The sequence below is a fragment of the Lagopus muta genome, chromosome 19 (genome assembly GCF_023343835.1).
Source record: "Lagopus muta isolate bLagMut1 chromosome 19, bLagMut1 primary, whole genome shotgun sequence".
Classification (NCBI taxonomy): domain Eukaryota; kingdom Metazoa; phylum Chordata; class Aves; order Galliformes; family Phasianidae; genus Lagopus; species Lagopus muta.
In genome coordinates this window covers 6450513-6472322 of record NC_064451.1, presented here as the reverse complement: position 1 = coordinate 6472322, position 21810 = coordinate 6450513, and the positions used below count along the sequence as shown (strand labels likewise).

Here is a 21810-nt window from a genome sequence, read left to right as displayed (position 1 = left end):
GCCCCTGTAGAGGCAGAGATGTGGTGGCTGTTCCACGGTTTACATTTCTTTGTTTACTTATTACCTGGTGCTAAGGGGTGATGTGAAAACGCTATGAGGGCATTGATTCTATCCAGGGAGAAGGGATAACCCCCGAATGCAGGATGCTTTCCAGGTTGCTCAGAGCAGCTTGGCCCTTCATCCCCAACACTGCACTGTTGCCTCCCTGCCCACCCCAGATGGACAACACTCAGAAATCATATGTGAGATAGGCACTAAATACACCACTCACGTACACATAGCACTTGAGAGAAACAAACAATAACAAAACAGGCCTAAAATATTGCTGCGAGTGAGCATGGATAAAAATCAGGTGACCCCAAGTGTGTGGTGGAGAGGTGGTTCCCCCCATTGTGGACATAGTGGGGATGGGAGCACTGGGTGGCCAACCACCTCCCCATGCATACTGTGGGTCACAGGAGTGCTTTTGAACAGAGCAGGAGATTACCCAGAGTCCGTGGAAATCGGAGATAAACCCCCAGCTTCCCAAGCAGGGTACCTCCCTGAATACAGCTATATATTCATAAACATGTAATCAAGTTTCCTCATCCCTTTGACTGGCTTCTGGCAGCTCCCCCAGACAGACTGTTACTAACATACTGTGGGTGTAAATCGTCCTCCTGGGAAATATCAGGCCCAGAAAGCATGGCAATGGGAGGAATGCGTGTCTAATTCCCCCATGAGGAGCTTAAAAAAAAAAAGTCCTGCTGTTAAGTTTTATCTGCTCATTTCCAAAAGAAAAGTGAAAATGATGTCTCCTTGTTCGCAGGGAAAGGGAGGAGGAACCCCAGGAGAAAGCACAAAAGTTTTCCTCCATGGGGTGATTGCAGAAATTAGGAAGGGGTGTTATAGGCGTGTGCGAGCTCCATTCTCTGCCCTTTATTTGTGCAGAGCTGCTTTGGGATTGTTGGTGTGTGCCAGTTCTCTCTGAACGCTTGCCCTTGAGCAGGCAGGCAGCCTGCAGCTCAGCCCTTGAGATGGGACTTGAGGCAGGATTTGGAGAGCCAGTGAAGGCAGAGCCAGCCCCCTGGGGGTAGGAAGGTGAGCACAGTCCTCTCCCATTGTGACTTTTAGGGGGAAGAGAAAGAAAAAGGAGGAAAAATAGGGAAAAGTTGCTTCCCTGCATCCAGTCCTGGCTTCTTCCTGCTGCCCTGATGGTAAGAGAGGGGGATGTCAACCCATTGCATGGTCTTGGGCTTCAAGGTGGATCTGTAAGTGTTGGCTTCATGGTTGGAGGAAACATGGCACCCGCTCCCAGTGCCTTGGGACTGGATAGGGGCAGAGCAAACCAGGTCTGCTCAGAGGTTGAGGGATGTGAACCTGTCAGGCTGATTTTTATCCATGTCCCTGTATCATCCTAGAGCACAGAAAACCCACAGCACTCCTCACGCATTCTCCAGCATCACCAGAGGAGCCAGGGTGAGAAGAAGGTAAAAGGAGGAGTGCAGGAAGATGGCACCCACCTGGTTGGGTGGTGGTGGAGGCAGGAAGGGGGGTGCTGGTGGTGGTTGTGGTGGTGGGGATGGGTTTTGCAGTGGTGGTTTTTGCAGTGGTAACCCGCTGCGGTCGCTCAAACGCTATCAAAGAGAAGAGGTGGGAGGCACTTACTGCAGGGCACAGAAGGGTTCTCTGCACCCCATGGGCTGAGCTGATGGCTGATTTCCCAGCACGGTTCCAACTGGGGCACTGGGAGGTTTCTGTGGATTAAGGCTGTGACGCTGGGAGCGCGTGCGTGCAGGGCTGGAGGCTGTGGCTCTATCAGCTTACTCTGTTGGTGCTGATATTAGCTTAAATACTTACAGCTCTATCATAAACTAATTGCCAATTAAACTTGAAAAGAGGAAAAGAAAGCACGCCCTGTGCAGAGGAGAGAGCAGGATGGGCTCCTGCTTGCTGCCTTCCCCATGCCAGATGGCAGAGCCGTGCCCACCGCAGCACAGCTTCCTCCCAGCACCCCAAATCTGCTCAGCACCAGCGACATCAACCTGTCCCACCGCCATTTGTTCCTTCCCACCAGCATCTTCCACTCACCAGGGCAAAGGAACTGCTGTCCTGGCTTCAGCACGGTGCTGGCTGTGATGCCCATTGCCTGCCACAACGGCCGGGACCGAAATAACATGTGGAACACAAATTCCTGCTTAACTTACACCTGCTGCCCTCGTGTCCTTGTTTGTCCCACTGCTTCATGCAGATTATCGTGCTTAATTTCATAATAGCCCTGAGCTAGTTTAAATACTTAATTTAGGTCAAGTCTAGTCTCCTATGCGGGCTAAATAATCTCTCCTTAACTGGCCTTGGATACAAATCCCTCCTGTCTGCTTTCTGCACATTGCTCTAAGCACACCCCCAGCTTCATCCTGGCAGAAAATTTTGATGGGAAACATTTTCCAGTGAAACAAATGCAGAGCTGAGAATGCCAGGCTGCGTAAAGGGGAAGAAGGGTTGCCAAAATGTTTCTGATCAGAAAAGCAAAGAATGTTTTGGACTCGTAAAGCTTTTTTTTTTTATTTTTAATCCTAAATTACTTAAGGGAGACTTTTAGTTTCTATTTGAACATTTAAAATCAAATTACTCTAAATAGGGTTCATTTACCCAGAAAAAAAACTATTATCCAGCTTTCAGTTAGGTGCATTTTTCTTAATTGTATTTCAAGTTATCTGAAACCACTTCTCCTCCAGTTCTTTCCACTTGCCTGCAAACTGAAGAGCTCAGTATTCATTCAGCTCTATGATTTGTTTCTTCTGGAGGGCAATTCTGAGCCACGAAACTCAGAGCCAAGCTACTGCTTCCCCCAGACTCAGGGCTGTTTGATACCAAACTACCTCCAGCTTTGTTAAATAAGGACTCCTATTATTCCTATTATTCCTATTAATCTTTCAAGAGAAATCCCTCCTCAGCTCTGCACTCTTTGCTGCAGACTCTTCGCAGACATTTGTTCATGGACACACACGTGTACATACAGACGTACACACACTGTGTGTGGGTTTTTCTATAGGTAGCCCAAGGTGACCCAGCCTGGATGCTGTGCCAAATAATTCAAACCCAGCTCCTTCTTAGAGCAAAAGTCTGCAACACTGGGGGGAAAAGTTCACAGCGAGCAGTGGTGTTTCTGAAGAGTCTTTTTTTATTTCCTTTCCGGCTGCCATTCTAACGAACCTCATGGGGGGAAACCATGCCAGAGGAAGAGGCAAAATGAGGCTGCTGAAGTCAGAGGAAGAAAATATAAGACTCTTTGACAGGACAGAAAATGAGGAGCAATTAGGGGAGACTTATTGCCTGGAAAAATGATAATGGACAGAAAACAACCATATTTCTTTTTTTGCTAGTGACATCCACAAGGAGCATGCACCGAGGGGTTAAATGCCAGCATTTCAGTTACGTTTTTACTTACTGCCAACGGCTGAGCCTACAGCTGCACCTGGAAAAAAACAAGGAGAAACAGGTCACTGGGAGCAGGAGATCAAACAGGTGCACAGAGACCAAACAGCCATCAGTTGGCAGGGGCCTTGCTCGTAGTCAAATATGTCTGATGCATCATCTTAAAAGCTGCTCTTGTCAAAGCACAGAGGAGATTGTCCAGGGTCTGATATCACACACCTTTCTCATGGTGTAGAAAAGCCATCTTGGTCCTGGCTGAAAGGTTTTCTGTTAACCTTGACCTCCCATTGATGCCCAGTGAAGGACAAGCGCATCTTGTGAGGTTCCCTGTGCTAAGTGTGGATTGCAGGGTCTGGACCAGTTTGTAGCATCCAGGCAGTCCTCAGCGGGAGAGTTTCAGTGCCCTTCCCATAGGGGGCTGCAAAGCCACAAGATTCAAATCTGCCACCCGAAGGCATGGAAAGCCTCAGCTTGGCACAAACACAGAGCAGGGGGCCACTGGTGGAAGGCTTCCAAGAGGAGAGGGCTGTGGAGAACAGTTCCTCTTGCAGAGGAAGAGGATGGTGATGGAGGAGGAGGAGGAAGCAACAGAGAGATGGGGGGAAAGAAGGAAGACTGATTGACAGATGGGAAGAGAGATGAATGGGAGAAACAAGAGAAGAAGAGAAAAAGAGATAGGAAGAGACACAAGGAACAGAGGGGAGGGAAAAGGAGAGAACAGCATGTCTGTGCCTGTCAACACCAGAAACTTTCCCAGTCTCCTTTGAAGCGATGCAGCCGCTTGGTGGTAGCTGACAAGCTCGTTCCCTTTCAAAGAACCTGCTCGTCTACCATCCCTGGCACACACAAAACATTCCCGTCACGGCCTTCGGAGCCTGGATTTCAGCTTTGATCATCTTAAAGCACATAAATCTTTCAAAAAATTGGGGGGAGGGAGGGAAAAGATTCTCTTTGGTAATGCTCAAAGCTTCTGTTTGAAAGGCCGAAGGGGCTACTGTGGCTGTGTGACATTTAAACAAGTCTGTTGATGTGGACTGGATGGAAACCCAGAAGAAAGTGGCCCATCTGTGATGTTTCCTGCCCCAATTCCCTGGCTGAAGGATGGTGGGTAGACATCCTTTCTCTAATCTGCGCACCTTCACTTCTGTCACTGTGTCGCTGCAGCAATCGGATGAGACTGGAGCTGAGCAGAGGGACTGCAGCTCTCAGCACTGCCTGTGACGCCGACACACACAGAACAGGATCCAGAAATCAGTCAAGATAGCTGCTGTGCAGCTCCTGCAGCCGGCTTCACTAGGCTCACGGGCTATGGGAAAGCCAAGGCTCTACTGTGGCCAAATAATTTTCTCCAAGGGACAGTAATGTGCATTGCTACAAAGCCACAAACCTTTGCTTTGGACCATATTTGTACAGGTCTAAATGGAGTCGTCCTTGGACTCACCACTGACCTACTACCCACCAACAGATCCCCTTGGAGCCCACCCCGACCCGTTCTCATTTCTCTGTGCACCACAGGTAAATCCTCGCTTCCCTTCTGAAAGCTGAGTGCCCTGCACTGCTTTGAGATGGAGGAGGAGAAGACGAGAGCTTGCTCCCATCCATGAGCATTGTGCAGGCTGAGGTTCAGGTTACTTACATGCATTGGGGGAGCCGTTGGGGAGGGGCAGGTAGGATCCTGCTCGCCAAGACCTGGAGCGAAAGTTCTTCTTGCACTTGCCACAGTCCTGCCCCGTGGTGTTGTGCTCACACTCGCACTGGAGGCTGCCCTCCTTGAAGGTGCACAGGTTAGCGTGGAGGTTGCATTTGCACCTGGAAGAAGACAGGAGAGATGTCAGTTTTGCCGCACCTCGTCCTTGCCCCAGTGTGTTTGAAAATGTAGAGGTGAAGCCGGGTTGGTTACACCTCTACTGTTCCTTCTGCAGTGTTTTTCCACTGAACCCAGGGAATTTGATGCTGTGGGGTTATGATATCCTGGGTGGATCTGCACAATGCATTCCAAGATGAGAGATTCCTTATTCCTCCCACCCAACTGTGGGAGCAGAGACCATTTCATGGTAAGACAGTCTCCATCCAAGACCCCAGGAATGAGTCCCTACATTTCTATGACAGACAAGCAGCTGTCAGCCCAGATGTAGGCTTTTACTTGGAGGCAGAAAGGAAGCTTTGGTTTTTCGGATGGAGGAGAGCAGTTAACACCAATGTGGCAGCCCCTTGACCCCCGTACAGCGTTCTCAGTTCAAGAGTGTTTTCTCCTGTGGTGTGAAGCTGCACCACAGGACTGGATGTTGTGTTGAGGGACATGATTTAGTGGGAGCTATTGGTAATAGGTGAACGGTTGGACTGGATGATCTTTTAGGTCTTTTCCAACCTTGATGATTCTATGAGTCTATGATTCTATGATTCTATGATTCTGTGATTCTATGATTCTATGATTCTATGATCAAAACCCCTTTTTACTTCATGCAGCCAGCCCACTGTGCCTGGGAAACATCACCGTCAGAACCTGCCTTATAGTCAGCACCTCATTGGAGAAGGCAACAATGAAAAACACTATTCAGCAACCTGCAAACATTAACAAACTTCTAATGAGCTGTAGGCCAGTGTGCAGGGAGTAATTATCACTGTGCACAGCAACTCCTTTTGCTCAGACTCGGGAGGTGACATGTGCAGAGCACAGAGGCTGAGCTTGTAGCTCACATGTGGTTCTGTTCAGCACTCAGTTCAGACAGTTGGGCAAGTGCTGTGGGTACCAAAAATCCTTTTTCAGTCTGGACAGTGGATCCCAGCACATCGTGATGGTTTCTCACTGCTTTCTCCATCGTGTAATAATGTATACCCTTAAAAGCAGAACCATTAGAAAATAGTAATGCTGAACCTGATGTGAATGTGTGGAGCTGACCAGGATGTGTTCTGCTTTGTAGGGCTACTTGCAGAGCTGAGGGAAATGAAATGCTCTCAGAGAAGCTGTGGGAAGAAACAGCCTGCTTCTTCTTGTGCTCTGTCAGCCCAGGAATGAACAAAGTGGATGAGGCTGGGAGTTGTGCTTTTTCCCTTCCTGGCTACAGGCACCACGCATGCCTAGGAGCACTTGGATCCCCCAAAGAGGCTCCCAGGCACCGTGCTGATGTGGTGAGCCTGCCTCTGCTGCCTCTGTTCATGCATGGCTGGATACACTGACCTCATGTAAGATTTCTTTCCTTCCTCCCGCCCTGTCCTAAATTCAAGCAAACTGTGCTCAGAGGCTGAGCGTAAGCTGGGTGAGTATCCCCATAGCACAGCCCTGCTCAGCTCTGGCCAAGCAGGGTAGGGAGTTTCACAGCCCCTAAAAAGGAAGAGAGGAACAGGGGAGCAAATGATGCCAGTGGAGCAGGGGCTGACATGCTCAGTGTGCTCCATTGGAGCCTGGAGCTGGAGGAGCTGCGTCAGGCTGAAAGCAGACAGCCTCCAAGCACCCACACTCTGCAGCTGAAGCACGCGGTGGCTTTGGGCAGTTTCACACCTGGGGATGATGCATTTCAGCTGCTCTGTGCCCATTGTGAGGACAGGAGCCATCTCAGCCCTTTGGTAGAGGTGATGCCCGGCCATCGGTGCTGCAGAGCTGGGCTCTGAATTATTCAGCGTCCAGCGAATCTGGCCTCCTTCTTTCACTTCCGAATAAGCGAGCGGGAGGGGAGGAGGGAAGGAAGCAGGCAGGGAAGGGGGTTAAAGCAGGTCAGAGCCTCACTGCAGCCGCACCGGGCCCTGAAGCAGAGCAGCAGTGTTGGAGAGCCACAGCTGCCTCCTCCTGTCCCTGCACGGTGTCTGATCCTTTGCCAGCGGAAGCTCCTTTGCCGGAGAAGAGCTTCACTCCCTAATTGGTGTAAACAAGGAAAATTAAATAAAGAGCAAACACAGGCAGCCTCTCATCCTTCTCGCCTATTTCTCACTTCTCAGCCCGTCACCGCTGTGCAGAAGTTTTGTTATCCAAAAGATCAATTTTACTGGGGAATTGCTTTCTGGCTTTGACCTTTGAGGATCATCAATCTAAGCAGGGAACTATAACCCCAGTGAGCTGACCCCCCAGCACAGCACTTCTCAGAGTAATCAATCAGGCTGCATTATTTAATAGCCAGCAGCTGGCCTAGGTTGCCAATCCTGTTTTGCCCCAGCCTTTCTGCATTTGGACTTCACAACTATGCAGCTCAGCTTTAACCCCTTCCCCAGGCTTTCCTGCCTCCCCCTCTGGGCCTCCAGCCCAAGGACATGCTCTCGTTGCCAGTCTGCGCTCAGCATCATTCCCCAGCCAAGATCCAGCTGGTGGAGACAGGAGAAAATGACATTAACCCGGTCCCCTGGGTGGGAGCTGCTCGTCCTGCTCGTCTCTTCTCTTCTTTCCCGGGCGTGCAGCCATCTCAAGAAAGAGAGGATGAAGGGAAAGGTTAGGAGCAACTTAGCAATGAGGCTTAAAGAGCAGCAGTGGGGCAGACACCTGTGCTCTGCAATGGTGAAGGCAGCAGCGGCCTCAGTCCAGAACTGACTGCTCTGCCTGCAGCACAGAGCTGAGCACGGGGTGCTCTGGAGGGCTGGTGGCTGTTCTTACTCTATTCTGGTTGGATACCACTGGCACAGCTGCCCATGGAGTGGTGGAATCACTGTCCCCAGAGGTGCTCCAGAACCACAGGCACTGAGGGCTGTGTCAGTGGGCACGAGCTGGGGTTGGTGTTGGGCTTGGGGTTCTTAGAGGTTCTTTTCCAACCTTTGTGATTCTGTGATTCTATTCCACGATTCTCCTTTCCAGCTCATGGCTCCAGACTAGCAGTGATGGCAGCAGTTCTTGGTGAGTACTCAGAGCCTACGTGTGGTGCAGCCATGGTGGGTGACAGCAAACCCAAGGGGAACACAGCACCCTCAGTGATCTGGGGACGCCCAGGTCTGCTGTTGGGAGGTGGACACAGCTGCCTTTTGCATTGCAAGCTCACACCACACCTCAGCAAAAGTTGCCAGAGCAACATTTGGCCCAACACGCTGCAGTTTGCAGTGTGCAGATAGGGTATTTATGAGTTTATCCTTAGTGCAGGTCGTTCGGCTGCTGCCTTCCCTCCAAGTGGTGCAGAGCAGTTGGAGGCTGCCAATGCCTCCACCAGGGAATGGGAAGGAGCTTGGAGAGCCAAGGAAAGTTTACAGAAAGTGTCCTTCTTTTTTTTGTTGTTTTTTTAAGCCATAAAGAGCAGCTCTCCCTGCGTTTCCCCAAGTCAGCATCCTGGAGGTCACAGCAGCGAGCGGCTGGAGGTGTGCTGGTGCCAAGACATCAGGCTGTGGGAGCAGGCACAGCCCGCGGGTGGGTGCAGGAAAGCAGCCACCTCCCCTGAGCTTTCACTACCAGTGACTTTAGAAACAAGTTTTAAAAGATCTCTCAGCCCTTCCTTCCCCATCTGAAGATCCTTATGTGTTTCACAACTGCTTTTCTGCTCATAGCTGCGTTTTGAAGAGCACGAAACTCAGGAACATCTCTTTGCTCCTTTCCTTCCTGACCTCTTTGCTGAATGAGCAAAGACATGGGGCAGCAAAAGCCACAATGGTGTGCGACCACCTCTCTTTTCCTCTGATCCAGCCCATGCTGTCATCTCCACCCTGTGCTCGAGGTGAGGATGCTGCTGCAGGTGGCCCAGGGATGCGGTGGAGACCTGATCCCCTCCCCCTGGCTCCCATGCTCTCTCCTATCTGTGCTCTGGGCTGGCAGTGGTGCCCCCCTGCTCCCTTTCTGCTTACCCAAGCTGGCATTGGGGAAAGATAGAACACAGCAGAAAGCTGCTAATGACTGCCATCCAAAGGAAGGATTATGATCACTTTCCCCTGAATTGTTTGCTCTCACTGTAATTGATGAGCCTTTAATGAGTCTCATGGGATGTTGTGTTTGAAGGGAGCTCTTTCCTCTCCATCCCGAAGGAGAACAGTGTTTCAACTGATCTCTGCTCTTGGGGAAACATGAATAACTCTTCCCCCTCTCTATTGTCATCCCCAACCATGCTCACAGCACGCTCCAGCAGCTGCCTGGCTGTGGCTCACCCACTTTTTACCTGCTCCTTTGCGACTGTTTTGGCAGCTCAGCAAAAGCATAGAGCAGATCTGTTGGGCAAAGCACGATGAGTGCTCAGCTTGGATTGCTTCTGGCCCATCTGTGCATGCAGAAGCAAGGAGAAATAGTTCCTAATGGCTGGTCTATGTAAGAGGCACCGTCTCTTGCTGAGGACCTGTTGGGCAGAGCAGGGCTGAAGGGGCCATGCAAACACAGAATGGGACAAATGTGGCTCATTCACCCAGGAGCAAAGCCAGGAGTGTAACTGAGCTGTGGTTGAAGCCAAACAGGGAGGAAGAGACATCTTAATGCTCTGCTGCTTTCAGCGCAAAGCGGGGAGGGAGGGAGGGGGTTTTGCTGCTTTTTGTAGAGCCAAAAAATGAGCAAGTAAGAAAAACACCCTGGGTTCAGACAGAGGGACGTGCTGTGAGTGGTTCCTTTTCCTTGCGGGTTTTTGCTTCTGGTTGTGTGGTGGGGACTGATGAGGGGAGGAGCCCTGCTCACTGCCCTTCGAAATGATTTGAGGTTTGGGTTGCAAAGAGGAGACAATTTAAAAGATGCCAAAATGGAGAGCGTGCTAGCTGGCTGTTCCCATTCAAGTGGCTATTTATTTGAAATAAGTTGACACTCACCAGCTGTCAGGATCCTGCTGACTGGTGGAGCATTGTTTACATTCAAAGCTGTCTTAAAAAGGCAAACACAAAACCAAGCTTCCCCATTAGGGGGTCAGGCAGCAGAAGGGAGGAAGGGTGAGGAGGACATCGCAGCGATACATGACCGTAAATATTTGCAGAGTAATGTGTGTAAATGCTCTTGGTCTTTCTCCTGGAATGCAATAACGCTTACAATTGAGTTCATTGGCCAAATTGGATTTGGGCTCCTGTAGAAGTCTCTTTATATTAAGTGCTTTAACATACATCACCTTCTCAGTCTATCGGCAAAATTCTATTATCTGCTCAGGGCTGGACACAGCTCGGCAAAAAAACCTGGGTGGAAATGAAAACCTTCACAAAACTAAGCAAGGAGCAGGTAGTGGGACCTGGAGCATCTGCCTGTTGACAGAGTGTCAGCAGTGCCTGGGTGCAGGGGGAGATTTGTCCCTAACTGCCTCGTTCCCTCCCAGCAAGCTTCCGTGGGAGTAAAGCCTTTTACGAGACTGTAGGAAAGCAAAGCAAACAGTTGCTGTGCCTTAACTTAATTTAACTATATGACCAACAGCAAGGTTTTGCTTGAACTGAAGCTAATTCCAGCCTGGGTGAGTGCCAGGGAAATTCATCCTTCCAGCTCTTGGGGCTGCCTGGCACGGAGATGAGGACAGAATGAGGACCTCATGGTACCGCTGGCGCAGGCTTGGCCGTCCTTGACACCAGGATGCTGTTACCTCTGGGGACCGGTGCGTGGCTGCTGGGGGCTGTGGGACAAAGCAGGGGTGATGGGGGCTGTGCTCAACCTGGTTTTTGTGGTCTTCCCAAAGGTGCTGAGTGTGGGTGGGGATGGCTGTGAGCTGCTGGGTCAGATCACGGGAGAAAGCAGAATCACAGAATCATGAAGGTTGGAAAAGAGCACTCAGATCCCCAAATCCAACCCAAATCCACCCCACTGTGCCCACCAATACGTCCTTCAGTGCCACGTCCCCACAGCTCTGGTAGATGTCTGGGACAGTGACTCCATCACTCCCTGGACAGCTGTGCCAGTGCAACACTGCTCTTTCTGAGAAGAAATGTTTCCTGATGTCTGTGTGGTATGGGGCTTGTTTTGGGGTGATGTTCCTGGGCATGCCCGGATGGCAGAAGCCCATGCTTCCCCAGATCCTGTACCCCCAGGTCCCTGCTATCTCCTTTCTGCAATGCAGAAGTTATGCAGCTGGTGGGTCCCACCTGATCTTCACGAGAAGGCATTCAGTGGGGACATCAGTCGTTATGCAAAGTCTAAAGGGACTGCTCCAGAGTTTTGTGTCTATTGCACGGTGATGAGTATCACTCCCTCCTCCTGCCTTTCTCCACAGACTGCTTATCACCAGCAGGACAGACAGACAGAGCATGCACAGGGGCAGGGAGGACAAAGGAGAAAAATCTTCATAATCAGCCTGAAATTGATTCGCTTCTGCTCAATCTGATTTCTCCTAACTGGATCCATGTGTCCCAGCTATGGCACATTAGCTTCAATTACAGCTTATTAATGTCTCTGTGATGGAGCGTGCCCCACTGAGCACTGTGGTGACTGACGTTATGGAGGGGAAAAATTACTCCAAAGAGACATGATGTGTAATGGAGACAGAATTCATCTCCCTCTGCCAGTCCCAGCAGACAGGAAAAGCTCATCCACCCGCTCTCAAGAAAACAACCGAGCTCACTGCTGCACCAGGGAGAAGATTGGAACTGGATGATCTCTAAGGTCCTTTCCAACCTAAGTCTATGATTCCATGACTCTACAATGAGCAGTGAGCAGAGATCTGTGGGGAAAAGCCCTTCCGCTTCCCTTACCCACACGCCTGGCACGCACACGAGCACAAGCACACAGGCCAAGGGCTTGTCGTGTCTATTCCTGTCCTGACTCCTCTGCAGCTCCAGTTACTTTGCAGATCAATAGGGACAGGATGGAAGGAAAGGAGAAAAAAAAAGAAGAAGAAAAAGATATAGAAAAGAAAGACAGTAAAAATAAACCTTCAGCCCTGAAAGGAGAAATGCCACCTGGCTGAGGTTGCAGGATATGCAGACAGAGTGCAAAGCAGCAGCACCAGGAAGGGCCCTCAGGACTCACTTCGTTTTCAGGTCCTGTCAATCTCTCGGGTCCCCACCGACCTGGCTAATGAAAGAAAGGAAGGCAGCAGAGTATTTCCCTTTTCTCCCTGTGTCCTTTGCTCCATCACTCTGCTTTTCTGCAGAGATCTGCAGGGTTGTGGTGAGCAGTTTTCGTTGATGGGAAGCAGAGAGAGGTGAAGGATGAGTATGCTTGGATGAGGTCCTGGGATGGCACTGCACCAGCATGAGGAACCACCCATTGTAGCCTGCCCTGACAGCAAAGCATTCTGCTCTTCCCTTCACTATGAGCTGCAACTGGAGATGGACATCTCTCATTGTGTGCCATGGACAACCACCATGCACCACTGCTCCTCCATCCAGCCCTGGGCTGCTCTCATATGCAGGTCACCAGCTCCTCTGCACCCCAGCTGGGATCCTCTGGCTGTTTTTGCCTTTCTTCAGAATCATCTTCCCTCTCATCTCCTACGACCTCAGTGGTGAATCCCAAACGACACATCCTTTCCCTTCCTTCCACAGTTTGCATTGATTTCTCCTCTCTTCATCTCAATACTCCACCCCTTCTTGGACTGCACACAAGATTTAATTTGGTCTTAGTCCCTGCAAGTAACAGGCTTTGCTTATAGCTCGAATTAGATTGCTTTCCAGAAAAAAAAAGAAAAAAAAAAAAGGCCCTGCTTGCTGGTACTGGAATAACCACCAGAGCAGAGTGAATTCACACAGAGCTGCTCCACCTGAGCACTGGGGGTTCAGCCCAGGACAGCCATCAACTCCATCCCTGTCCCTCCCTGCTCTAGAGACCTCCAGGACCCAGCCAGCAAAGCCCAACTCCTCTCCTCCCAGCCTTGGTAGAAATGCAGCATTGCAGCTCCCACCAGGCATTTGCACTGTTTGATTGCACTGGCCCAAGGGTGTGGGTGGATGTGGAGTCTCTGATGTCTCATAAGGGGTTGTGCCACCCCCACACCATGTTCCTCCCCTGTTCTATTTGACTCTTTTCACAAAAATTTATTGGGGTTTTCTCTCTCAAAGCAATCTCTGCTGCTATAATAGGGTATGTGGTGAGGTTTGGACAGGGTGGGAAAGGAAAACACCTGACAGGCAGCAAGAGGCTCAGTTATGGGAAATCTCAGCATTGTAGCCAGGAACTAGAGATGCTGAAGGGACACCTTCTGCACAAGGCAGGCATGAAAGGCAAAGTGATCTGTGGGGACAGGCAGCCATGGGCCGTCACAGCCCCTACACCACACAGTAACAGCTCTATTTTACCACGTATCCTAAAGCATCAAGAATCCCAAATATACTGTGGACACAGCAAGGAGTCCTTGGTTACCTGCACAGCACCTTTGAAGCTCAGAAGCCAAAGGTCCTTGCACAAGGGCATCTGATGTCACATCCTCATTTACAGCTTTCTGAGCTGAAAACTCTGCATCCCTTTAACAGCCCGAAGTCTGACCAGCCCCGATGTCCAACCATCCACTCCAACCCTTCCTGTCCGCTCAGTGCTGCCTACCAGACACTGCAGCTTTGCCACCAAGGAGCCACCATGCTTGGAGTCAAAGGGAAGGCAGCGTGCTGGCCTTGTATCTGCCTTTGCCTGCTTTGTGGCTGCTTGCTCAGCCCTTCCCGCTGCCCTTCCCGTCACCCCCCGCTGAAATAAAGGGCTCTTCCATCCCTTCCTCTCCCTTGGAGTGCAGTCAAAGCCAGCCTCGGCGGCACCTGCGGAACATTTCTGCTTGTGAGACTCAGAAGCAAACAGTTTGGAAGCAATACAAACGGCTCCTCTGTCGCTGTGGAGATTCTTGTTAGCAGTGGTGGGTGATGGGGAGATTTTTCCCCTCTCGCCTCTGAGTCTCACACAAGCTGCATCCACAAGCTGGATGGGAAATCAGCCATCTCGGCATTTTTCCACCTTACTTTGCTTTTTCGGTTGATGTCATAACATAACATATGGCACTGCACAGAGAAACGAGAAATAAAAAGCAGGAGAAACAAATCCCCTCCTGCCCAGCCCTGCCCCAGAGCTGGTGCTGGCTTTGGCCTCTCCCCAAAGCTTGTTGGCTGGAGCTGGGGCTGAGCCAGGATGATCCTCCTTGGACCAATGGAATTTAATGGGGAAAGCCTCATTCCTCCCCCTGCAGATGGCATCCCTGGGGGTGCTTCAGCCTTTCCCTGCAAAGACACATCTCTTTTATGACAATGATGCTGCCCTGGCTTGGGAAAGGGGATATTAGAGAGAGGAACGCTGATCATCTACCAGTTGACATCAACGCTGGTGGCTTAGTTCTGCATCAGTAAACCTCTTCTCATCCCTCCAAGAAGAGATATACAAAGAAATACAGTGGCCATTACCTGCCGGTGACTTCAATGTTGGACACGGCGTAGAAGTACTTGTAGAGGTTCTCCCTCTGCACGTAGGTGCCCCCCAGCGCCGGTCGCAGCAGCCTCATCCTCAGGTCGGTCACGGTGAAGAAGTCCTTGAGCCCCTTGGCGCTCTCCAGCCTCGTGTACAAGTTGTCCATGTTCTTGAGGTCGGGGCCAGCAAAGATGGCGAAGCGGTCCCTCACCTCAAAGCGGACGGTCTTCTCCTTTTTGGAGCCCGCCCAGCGGGAATATTCCTCCGTGCAGAGGACCCTGTTGGCACTGGTGGTGGAGAGGTCCCGGACCCTCCGTGCTGGCATGCTGAAGGCCTCCATGCAGTCATCTGCGTAGTACTGGTACGGGTGCCAAGTCCTCCCGTTGTCCAGAGACTTCTCCAACATCATAATGGTGGGACGGCCGTACTCAAAGGTGATCACGATGTCGTCCGTCAGCTCGATGCTCTTGTTCCAGGACAGAGTGATGTTGGCCAGAAGCGGTTCCGGGTACCGGCGCCACGTCACGCTCTGCCAGTACGTGGCCAAGCCTTCGTCCTCGCTGTCAAACATGAGCTTTGGTGGGTGGGCCAGGTCTGGGTTGGAGGCATCGCACTCGTCGCTGCACAGGTATGGGTTCTCCTGGAACAACAGCAATGGTCACGAGAAAAGGCGACACGTGGGCATCCCAGCCAGACCCTACTTGCCCCATTCCTGTTTTTTAGTGCTTTTGGTAAATGTTGACTGCTCAGCTAAGCTGGAGTATTGGAGGCCTGGCTCTGTGTGGGTTCTCTGCCCTAAGGACAGCTGAGCTGTTTCCTCTGATAGGTCCTTTGGGAAAGGGCCCATCAATTTGACACAGGGGTGATTTTCATAGAAAGTACTTTCCCTGACACAGTCCCTGAGAAACCTCATTTCAGCTTGGCCAAGTTACAAGCCTATGGAAGGCCATTTTCACGCCTGCTTGCTCACAAGAACAAACAGCTCAGCCCCCAGGCACAGCTGCATTGGGCACATCCGTGTCCCCAGTGGCTCCTGATAGCAGCCCCAGGCTCTGCAGGGCCCAGCACCACTGCAGGAAGAAGCCCCATCCCCCATCCACGCTCAGGGCCCTGCAGAGAGCAGAGCTTTGTGCTCATTGCCCATGGGGATAGGCACTTCCCGAGGTGTGGTGCAATGGCAGAAAAGGTACAGCCATCCCATTATGCTCACAATGATATGCACTCATGTCCCCTTTTGCTCATATCCCCATTTCCTCGTGTCCCCCTGTGCTGAACTGCACTGTGAGTGCACAGTGAATGCCATACATAGCAAAGTGTTTAAGGTTTGGAGGCACACATTAGGGTTACCTGGGCTGCTGGGTTTATTGCTTGTGAATGTGTGAAAGCCCTTTGTGACAAGCTGGGGTCTCTCCTGCCTGTCAGCCCCTGCAGGGATGCATTATAGCAAGCATCAACCCCTGAAAAACTCTGCATGGCTCCACACTGCAAATCTTTGCATACAAAGCATCTCTTTGCTTCCCTCTAAGACCCAAACCTGGGCTGGGAGTGCACCAGGCTCAGCTGCAGCCAATGCCTTATCACACAGGAGGTGATAAAGCTGCTGGAGCTGACTGAGGTTGATGCCTGGAGGTGAGCAGCCTGCAAAGTGGTGGGGTCTGGTCATCCTGAGCACAGCATGTTAACAAAGTAAGACTGAGAGCTGTTCTGTGGAGAGATGCTGCTTTGCCTGCGGTCCTGGCTGTGAGTTTGCTTTGAGCTGTGAATCTTTTGAAACCCCAAGTGCTTGCGGTCTGCTTTTAGGGTATCTAGTGTGTGTCCTGGGCAAAGCAGAGAGTTTCTGGCTCCCATAAGTGGGTGTTCTCAGGTGCAGTGTGTACGTTGAATATGGACATTGATGTATGTCATGAGGTGCATTGGAAAATCTGGTCTTTGCTATCTCCAACTGGGCTACCAAAAGTACTGGGATCTACTTAGAGCTGTCTGTACCCTGAATGTGTAAAATGGGTTTCTCTGCCTAGACGTGGCTCAGAGACACATTAGATGAGAGCAAGCCTCCAAAAGCTCCAAAGGGTGTCAATAATTCTCCCCTGAACAGAACAGCAAGCAGCTGAGCTGTGTGTGAGCACTGGGCTCTCTGCAGGTGCATGGAGCAGCAGCTGTGGGCACAGGGGTCCTACAAGCAGCCACTGCCTTGCTTGGTGCATGTGTGTGAGGCTGCCAGGGGAGGCAGCTGATGAAAAGGCGCACTGTTCCCATCCCAAAACTGGGGAGATGCTGTCTGCAATGGGGGATGTTGACTGTGGGCTCTGGGCTGTGCTTGGTCCCCTCCTGCTGCAACACGCTGTGCTGGAGCAGGGAGTAAAAGAATTAGGTATTGACATATTTAATATGCTCTCCTGACTTGTCACATTCAGAGGAATTGTTTGCCTCTGCTAATGAGACACAGCTTCCTGCTGGGGGATGCGGCTGCCGCTTAGCACAGCTTTACGGTAGTTGATGGGAAAGGAAGAAAAACGCACCTCAGCTGAAGCTATGGGGGCTCTGAGTGCATTTCCTGTGCTGAGGCAACATATTGTGCTGCAGTATGCTTCTGCTGCAAATGTGGTCGTACAAATGGCTTAATAGGACAGCCCTGAAAAGGCCATCCCGATGCTCCTATCGAGGCTTTCTCTGAAGGCTCTTGGTAGCTGAGCTGCACAAGGGAAGGTGGAGGGGCTGTCCCTGGATGCTTTCTAGAACTGTGAAGGATGTTGTCAGCAGGCATGGTGGATTGGAGTTGGACTTGGTGATCTGAGAGGTCTTTCCAAACCTTAATGATTCTATGGCTTTGCAATCAAACCACAATGGCAAAACCTGGCCCAGAGCTGTGGCGATGGATGGTGGCATGGAGTGGGGCAGGTTTCGCAGGAGCAGCAAGGGGAAGCGATGGGAGTTTAATGAATGCAACGCGCCATGGTGCAGGCAGGGAGGAACAGAGCATGTCTCCCATCTGCTCATCCCAGAAAACAGAAAATGGAGGTGCACCATCCCTGCTGGCTCCTGTACACCCAAACGTGTGCCTGCACATGGCTCAGCAGACAGCGAGCCCAAATTAGTCTTCAAGCACCCTGGGGTGGCACGTGGCTCCAATTACTGCTCAGTTGTAACAGGGCAAGCGTGGAAATAACCTCTAAGTGACAGTGCTGGAAGTTGGGAAGAGCCTCAAAAGCCACCGAGTGAGTCATGCCACCATGGCTTCCTCTGCTCAAATGAAGTGTTCCTTTTTGGTTTTTGGCTTATTGAAATGTCCTTCCTCCTCGGGATGCTCAATGCACTTTCTGTTGGTGGGGTGGTTTCGAGTCAGCCGGGAGGGCAGGGGGGAGCGGAAACAGATGGCCGTAATTTGGCTGCTCCGCCGGTCCTGGTAAGATCAGTTATAGCTCTGTTGAAACAATTCCAGGTATTATTTTAGAATCTGGTTTCCTTATCCAAGCCATGTGTCCTCCAAAGAATCTGTCCAAAGTCTCAAGATATTTACGTCTTCAATCTAAAAGTCAGAATGCATTAGCTAGGGAAACTTGGTCTTCGTGCACTTAAAATAAAGCAGCTCACTTAGAGTCTCACGCTATTAAATCAGTCGTGAATGTTCTCACGGCAGCTGGATGCTGCAGGTCCCTAGCTCTGGCTGTTCTTTTCTTGCGTGTGCACCAAGCAGTGCTGCAGGATTTCTTCTCCTGAGCTCAGCCCAACTGGCAAAGCCCTGGGGAGAAGTGGCAAAAGCTGAGGACGGGTTGTCACAGCCGTTGGCACTGTGGCAAGGGATGTGCCTCCAAAGAACAAACATCCTGGGGGTAGAGGTGGATGTCCCGCTGGGGGTGGCACATCTGGAGATGCCCCCATGCTGGTGACTGCAGCCCATGGGTTTCGTTTCCCATATGTGCTCTGCAGAAATGCTGCACAAGGGTCCTTCTGAAGATGAGAGCAGGGATCTAGCTGGGGATTTCCTCCTAGGATTTCTTTAGAAATAAGATGTGTCAGGGGCAACAGGAATCCAGGGTGCTGAGAGGAGCTGCTTTCCACTCCACCAAGAGAGAGGGAATGGGAAAAACAGCCCCAGTCAAAGCCTGCCTCCTTGCTAGGACTCTTAATGAGCGCACAAAGTTGTTTTGCTTTATTTTCCTGGCAGATAATGCCATTTTTAAGCCTCATAGCATGAAATTATATATTTTTGTAGGTGAAATTGCTTGATTAATCACTAAGCTGTTGAATATTTTAAACAAACCAGACATCTGTTGTGAATGGTGGAAGCTGGGCAGAAATAAAGCTGCAGCTTTTAGTAGATCTCCATGCCAAAGGGAAGCTAGGAAGAAATTACAACCACTAGCTGCACCGTGAAGAAAAGCAATAATAACATTAGTAATATTAAAGGCAGGAGAGGAAAGATTTGAACAATGAACAATAAAAGGACAATGTGAAAGTTTGTACTGCTCTTGTAACCCAGTATGAGCTTTCAGCTGGTGCCTTGGCCAGGGGACCCCACGGAGCTGCTGCTTTGCTGGGTCTCTCCTCTGCTCGATTAGGTTGGTGCTGAGGCGAAGACCTTTGCTAGAATCCTAGTCATGCTGGGATCAACCTGTCTTTAATTACAACCAGTATCCTAATAAGAATAATAGCAATGTCACACCAGCTTGGAATAGCTCCAGATACTGTAACTTCGTGTTTTCAGCTGGAGTGAGGAATCCTTGGCTTATCTCTAAGAAGATTTTTATCTGAGGGGAAAGAAATCAAATACCTCTCTTGGGCAGAAAGGTCCGTGCTGCCATGCAGTTTTCTCATGTGCTTACGTTGTACTCCTCCTTACATTGTATTTTCCCCAAAAACTGGCTCTCAGAAAGCTCTCAGACCTTGACTGACTCCACGCTTTGTGCAAGAGCAGGGGATGGTTGGGCAGCATGAGCGCCCCTTCCACCACCAGCAGCACTAAAGACCCTGCAAAGGGGCTCCAGCTGCCTGTGGGCTGTGCAGATGGGACAAGCCTCTGGTGACCAGGTTCACCCAACAGCCAGGAGCTCTGGGCTGAATGTCACCTCCGCCCACCCGGTGACAATCCTCTCCCCGCCGCTCTCCAGACATCTTAAGGAGCTCTCAGGTGCATCCCAAGGTCTTTCAGCTCCCTGCAGCGTGCCTATGACCCTGCCTTTGATTTTTCAGCTTAAAGATGAGCTGATTAGGTTTGCATTGTCCCCACGTTGCCTCGCACGGCAACAAAGTGCTGGGGTTGGTATCAGATTTCCAACCAACCGACCCTGCAGAACGACCGCGTCGGCAAAATCCTGGCGTGCACCTGATTCCTTGCAAATGTCCCCACCGTGCTCTGATGCCACCGAGCTGCGGGTGTCCTGCAGGCCACCTGTCACCGGTGGGACTGGTGGAGGACAGGTCCCCGACCCACAGCAGCCCTGGGTGGCAGCAGATGGCCCAGCAGTGCTGATGGACACGGCGTGTGCCAGGGGTGATCGCAGTGGGCAGAGGCGACATCTCTCTGTCCTCATCTCTCCGCGTGCAGATACCCGAAGTTTGATTTCGTGGCTCCCCTGTGGAGCACGGCGTCGGGTTTTGTTTGTGCTGTGGGATAAAGCTGGAAGGGAGGCTGTGGAGCATTTGTTGTCGTTTTGCTCTTTACGCTCGAGTTCCCTGATTAATCCCCGGATTAACGGCCCCATCCGCTGCTCCCCGCGGGCAGGCGGCCTCGTCCCAGCTGAGCGACAACTGCCCTCATCCCCTGCACTGACACGGGGTTAAACCTGCTTTCTGTGTGATGTGTGCATTGAGTGACTTCCCTGTTTCTTTTTTTTTTCAATATCTATTTCATGATGCAACCGCTTCCCAACCAGAATCCCATTTACACGAGGGGATATGTGGGATTGTCCTGAAGATGTTATTGGGCATTTCCACTCTTGCCAGTCTTGACCTGAGGGGTCAACATCTCTGTCTGGATTTATGGAAAGACACGGTGATTTTTTGATCAAAAATAACATCAGTGGGTAATTAAGTCTTACGCTTCAGGGCACAAACCGTAACCTGCCAGTGGCCGGGATGCGACTCCCAGAGAACTGGAAATACTCACTGACAATTAATTTTCACTCTATTCGTGGGGGCTGGGAGGGATCAGAGGGGTGAAACAACCGTAATTAATTTACAGCGATTATTTCCAGCAGCTGGCAAGTGGCACAACTCAGCAGCAGCGATGTCTGGGAGCACGGAAATAATTGAGCAGAAATTATGAGGTGCTTCTGGAATGAGGCAGCCCTGCACCTTACTGGGCTGCAGGCAGTGGTGACATCGAGCCCTGTGTCCTGGGGGCTGCAGGTGGCCCTTGGAGGACAGAGCTTCTTGGCTCCAATGCACTGTGTCCTGGTGCCAGGATCATTTTCTCATTGTAAAATGATGGGATGGTCTCCATTGGCTGTGACACCAAGGGGAACCTGTGCTCTGGTATCTATCCTCCCTGTCCTTTCTGTAGATTTAGGGGCAGGGGGCTTGGAGTAGTTTATTCTGGCTTGTTAATGCCCATCTGAGATCCTGGATTGACCGCTGGACTCAGGCAGCCCCTGCTCATGTGTTTGCAACAACACAGCCCAACATTGGGGCAGACAAAAAAGGGGAGATGCATAGCTGGGGATAAGGGGAGTAAGGGAATGTAGGGTGCATGGGGAGCACCTGAGCTCCTCCTGCAATGATTGCCCCACATGGCAAGTGTCTACATGGGCACTGTGTGGGGATGTTGGCTTGCTGCCTCCCTTCCCCTAGCTGCCTGCAATGGGCTCTGCTTAGGGCAGGGAAGGCAAAAGGGGAGAAGAACGTCCTGGCTAACAAGCAGTTTCCTGTTTATTAGCAGGTAAAGACAGAGCTAGCATGAATTATTAATAGGGTGGAAATGGGGTCCCTCCACAGATCTGTGCTAATTCTGGCTCAGGCAAATGTCACTCCCTCTTCCTCCCCACTCCATCTTGCAGTGGTTGGGGGCATCGATTTCTCCCTCCCTTCCTTTCCACCCTCACATCTCAGGGTGTCAGAGCAAGGTCACCCCTGGGCGTTAGGACACTCTCTGCTTGCGGGATGCTAGATCCTATGAGTCAGCAGAAGCATCTGGGATTCAGAATCCCATGAGTCAGCAAATACATGTGGGATTTGGGATTCTGTGAGTCAGCAGAATGTGTGCAGGATGAGCCCAGCCTGATGCC

At 51.0% G+C, this 21810-nt stretch overlaps 1 protein-coding gene across 5 annotated transcripts in view; it reads right to left on the bottom strand.

The window, feature by feature from the left end:
- NTNG2 (netrin G2) overlaps nucleotides 1–21810 on the bottom strand; it is a 39300-nt gene that overhangs the window by 8457 nt on the left and 9033 nt on the right. For 4 of the 5 annotated variants that reach the window (XM_048965648.1, XM_048965649.1, XM_048965650.1 and 1 more), the window contains exons 3-6: nucleotides 14584–15227; nucleotides 5054–5226; nucleotides 3431–3457; nucleotides 1503–1616 (exon numbers count right to left, since the gene is read on the bottom strand). In XM_048965648.1, the coding sequence (XP_048821605.1) occupies nucleotides 1503–1616; nucleotides 3431–3457; nucleotides 5054–5226; nucleotides 14584–15227 (958 nt within the window). The remainder of the gene's footprint in view (nucleotides 1–1502; nucleotides 1617–3430; nucleotides 3458–5053; nucleotides 5227–14583; nucleotides 15228–21810) is intronic. The other variant, XM_048965653.1, reaches the window with a different exon arrangement.